General features: G+C 55.2%; 1 protein-coding gene across 2 annotated transcripts; it reads left to right on the top strand.

The window, feature by feature from the left end:
• The first annotated feature begins 262 nt into the window (after positions 1–262).
• On the top strand, positions 263–1,593 carry TSTD1 (thiosulfate sulfurtransferase like domain containing 1). Of its 2 annotated transcripts, XM_017515077.2 has the most exons (4): positions 263–380; positions 584–706; positions 1,178–1,340; positions 1,426–1,593. In XM_017515077.2, the coding sequence occupies exons 1-4, from the start codon at positions 305–307 to the stop codon at positions 1,475–1,477; spliced, it is 414 nt and encodes a 137-aa protein (XP_017370566.1). In that variant the 5' UTR covers positions 263–304; the 3' UTR covers positions 1,478–1,593. The 2 variants fall into 2 exon arrangements, with proteins under 2 accessions (XP_017370566.1, XP_017370567.1); XM_017515078.2 differs by lacking the exon at positions 584–706 and having other exon boundaries at positions 270–380.
• The last annotated feature ends 1,014 nt before the right edge of the window (positions 1,594–2,607 follow it).

Below are 2,607 nucleotides of genomic sequence, written 5' to 3'. Positions count from 1 at the left end.
TTAAGATAAAACTGTTCAAAGCCACATTGTCTGTTTTTCTTCCTTTTGTGGGCCACAGGCTGAAAGGGAGAGGCACATTGCTCTTTGACCAGTAAGGGCTGGGGCAAGTTCAGGGTGGGGTGCTGTTCTGTACTCATTACCCTGCGTCCTGGTTCCTAGCCCAGACCGGTGTGTCGTTTATGGCTTACACTGGAGAATACTGACTTGGCAGTGGGATGGTGCTAGAGGCGCAGCGAACAGGTGCTGCAGGGGCGGTGCGGGAGGCGGTGCCCTTGTTTCCGGATCCGGTCTCAGTGACTGGGAGATGCTGCGGGTGCTGAGAGGGCGGGCCGGGCCCGCGCTCGGGAGACGAGCGGTTGCCGCGCGCACCATGGCTGGAGGTACCTGCGGGGGATGCCTGCGGCCGAGCGCGGTCCTCGCTGAATTGAGGCGTGGCGGCAAGGCGGGGTGGGGAGCGAAGGGGCGTAGCCAAGGGGTCCTCGTGCACACCCTACTGCGGAGGGGCGCTGCCAGGTGAGGGGGCGCCGTGGCGGCCGTGATTCCTAGGCCCCCTCTCCTGAAGTCTGTCATGCCCCTTCCTCAGCGCCCACGGTCTCGCTCCCTGAACTCCGTTCACTCCTAGCCTCGGGCCGGGCCCGGCTCTTCGACGTGCGCTCTCGGGAGGAGGCGGCAGCTGGGACCATTCCTGGGGCGCTCAACATCCCGGGTATGGGGTGGAGAGGGGACAGTCCAGGGGAGTCTTTGCCAATGGGACCTCACTTAGGATGGAATGGGGAAGGCACTGGTTATGGGGGTCCTGCAATCTCGGTAGCCAGCCCTCAGCTTCCGTAGGAAGGACTGATGGCGGATCCTGGCAGTGGAACTGGCTCATCCAGTTTGAGGGTACAGCAGGTGGAGAGGAGAGGGGCAGACCAGCCTCTGTTGACCTCCCAGAGATAGGAAAGATAGCTTCCGGATCCGGGACGCCTGAGGGAGCATCCCGCCCCGCCTCCTCACGGCTAGGGGAGTGGCTTGCATTCAAAAGTTGTTGGTTTCTGGTCCTTGAAATTAGGGTAGGGGTAGGGATGGCTATCATATGCTGTTTGGGGGCCCCCAGTACCCAGCCTTTCCAGGCCCAGCTTCCGAACCTGAGTGCCAAACTGCAGGCTTTCCCTTCTTACCCTCTCCACTCCTGCAGTGTCCGAGTTGGAGAGTGCTCTGCAGATGGAGCCAGCGGCCTTCCAGGCTTTGAACTCCGCAGAGAAGCCAAAGCTGGAAGATGAGCATCTCATTTTCTTCTGTCAGATGGGCAAGCGGGGCCTCCAGGCTACACAGCTGGCCCGCGACCTTGGATACACTGGGTACAGGAGGTGTGGCTGCTAGCTGGGAAGTGATGGGGACGGCCTGTCGGGTCTGTCCGTCTCTCACCCTTCTTTCTCTCCACAGGGCCTGCCACTACGCTGGGGCCTATAGAGAATGGTTGGAGAAAGATGCTTAGGCAGGAGGCAGCTTACTGATTGCCACCTCCTGGGCCCTTAATGGCCATCTTTGGCATTAATGGCAACTTCTTATAGTGTTGTGCACACACAAGTATCAAATAAAGAGCATTTAATCAAAGTATTGGAAGCAATTAATTTGTCCAGGGGGACTGAAAACAGTTCTAATTTTTATCTAGACCTCAGCTGAGCCCTGGACCATCATTTCTTCTAGCATTCATCCTCCCCCTACCACTCCCCACATGCAAAATTGTAGCAGTTTCCTGAGAGGCTACAATGTACACTTCTCCTTCTAGAACAGCTGTTTTCAGCCCACAATGCACATCAAAATCACACAGTAGGTTTTCTTTTTGTTTTGTTTTATTTTTAATTCAGAATATGGGGGTGGAGCCCGAGCATTAGTGGCTTCATGGGCCTCTGGAGTGATTCTCATATGCAGCCAGAAGCAGGCACCACTGCTCTAGACCAGAGGTCAGCTAACTCTGTTCCCAGCTGGCTGTGCTGCTGTGACTTCTGCTTATGTCTATGGATTGAGGAGGTGAAAGGGCAATCCCAGCCTTTGGGTGAGGGAATGGGTGGCACCCTTCATCCCTACTGATGCATCATGCACAGATTACAGGTGTGAGGAGCCCTTCCTGTGCCACCAAAACCAGGTTTTTGTTTTTAGCAACATTAATATCTCCCTCTCTCCTCTCTCTTTTTTTTTTTTTTTTTTGAGACCTTGTCTTGCTTTGTTACGCTGGCTGGAGTGCAGTGGCTAGATCTCGGCTCACTGCAACCTCCATCTCCAGGGTTCAAGCAATTTTCCTGCCTCAACCTCCTGAGTAGCTGGGATTACAGGAGTGTGCCACCACACCTGGCAGATTTTTGTATTTTTAGTAGAGACAGGGTTTCACCATGCTGGCCAGGCTGCTCTGGAACTCCTGACCTCTGGTGATCTGCCCGCCTCCACCTCCCAAAGTGCTGGGATTACAGGCATGAGCCACCACCATGTCTGGCCACCACTAATCTCTTATACTAGATTTAACAAATTAAGCCTGGGCATGGTGGCTCACACCTGTAATTCCAGCACTTTGGGAGGCCAAGGCAGGTGGATCACCTGAGATCAGGAGTTCCAGACCAGCCTGGCCAA

The sequence above is a fragment of the Cebus imitator genome, unplaced genomic scaffold (assembly GCF_001604975.1).
Source record: "Cebus imitator isolate Cc_AM_T3 unplaced genomic scaffold, Cebus_imitator-1.0 Scaffold541, whole genome shotgun sequence".
Taxonomy (NCBI): Eukaryota; Metazoa; Chordata; class Mammalia; order Primates; family Cebidae; genus Cebus; species Cebus imitator.
Note: the sequence above shows the minus strand (reverse complement) of the source record. Positions and strands in the feature narration are given on the sequence as shown.

Excerpts from the sequence above, each read along its gene's own strand:
- TSTD1 (XM_017515077.2), top strand. The coding sequence starts at position 305 with ATGCTGCGGGTGCTGAGAGGGCGGGCCGGGCCCGCGCTCGGGAGACGA. Across the intron at positions 381-583 it reads CGCGCGCACCATGGCTGGAG|CGCCCACGGTCTCGCTCCCT; the intron begins GTACCTGCGGGG and ends CCCCTTCCTCAG. Across the intron at positions 707-1,177 it reads TGGGGCGCTCAACATCCCGG|TGTCCGAGTTGGAGAGTGCT; the intron begins GTATGGGGTGGA and ends CCACTCCTGCAG.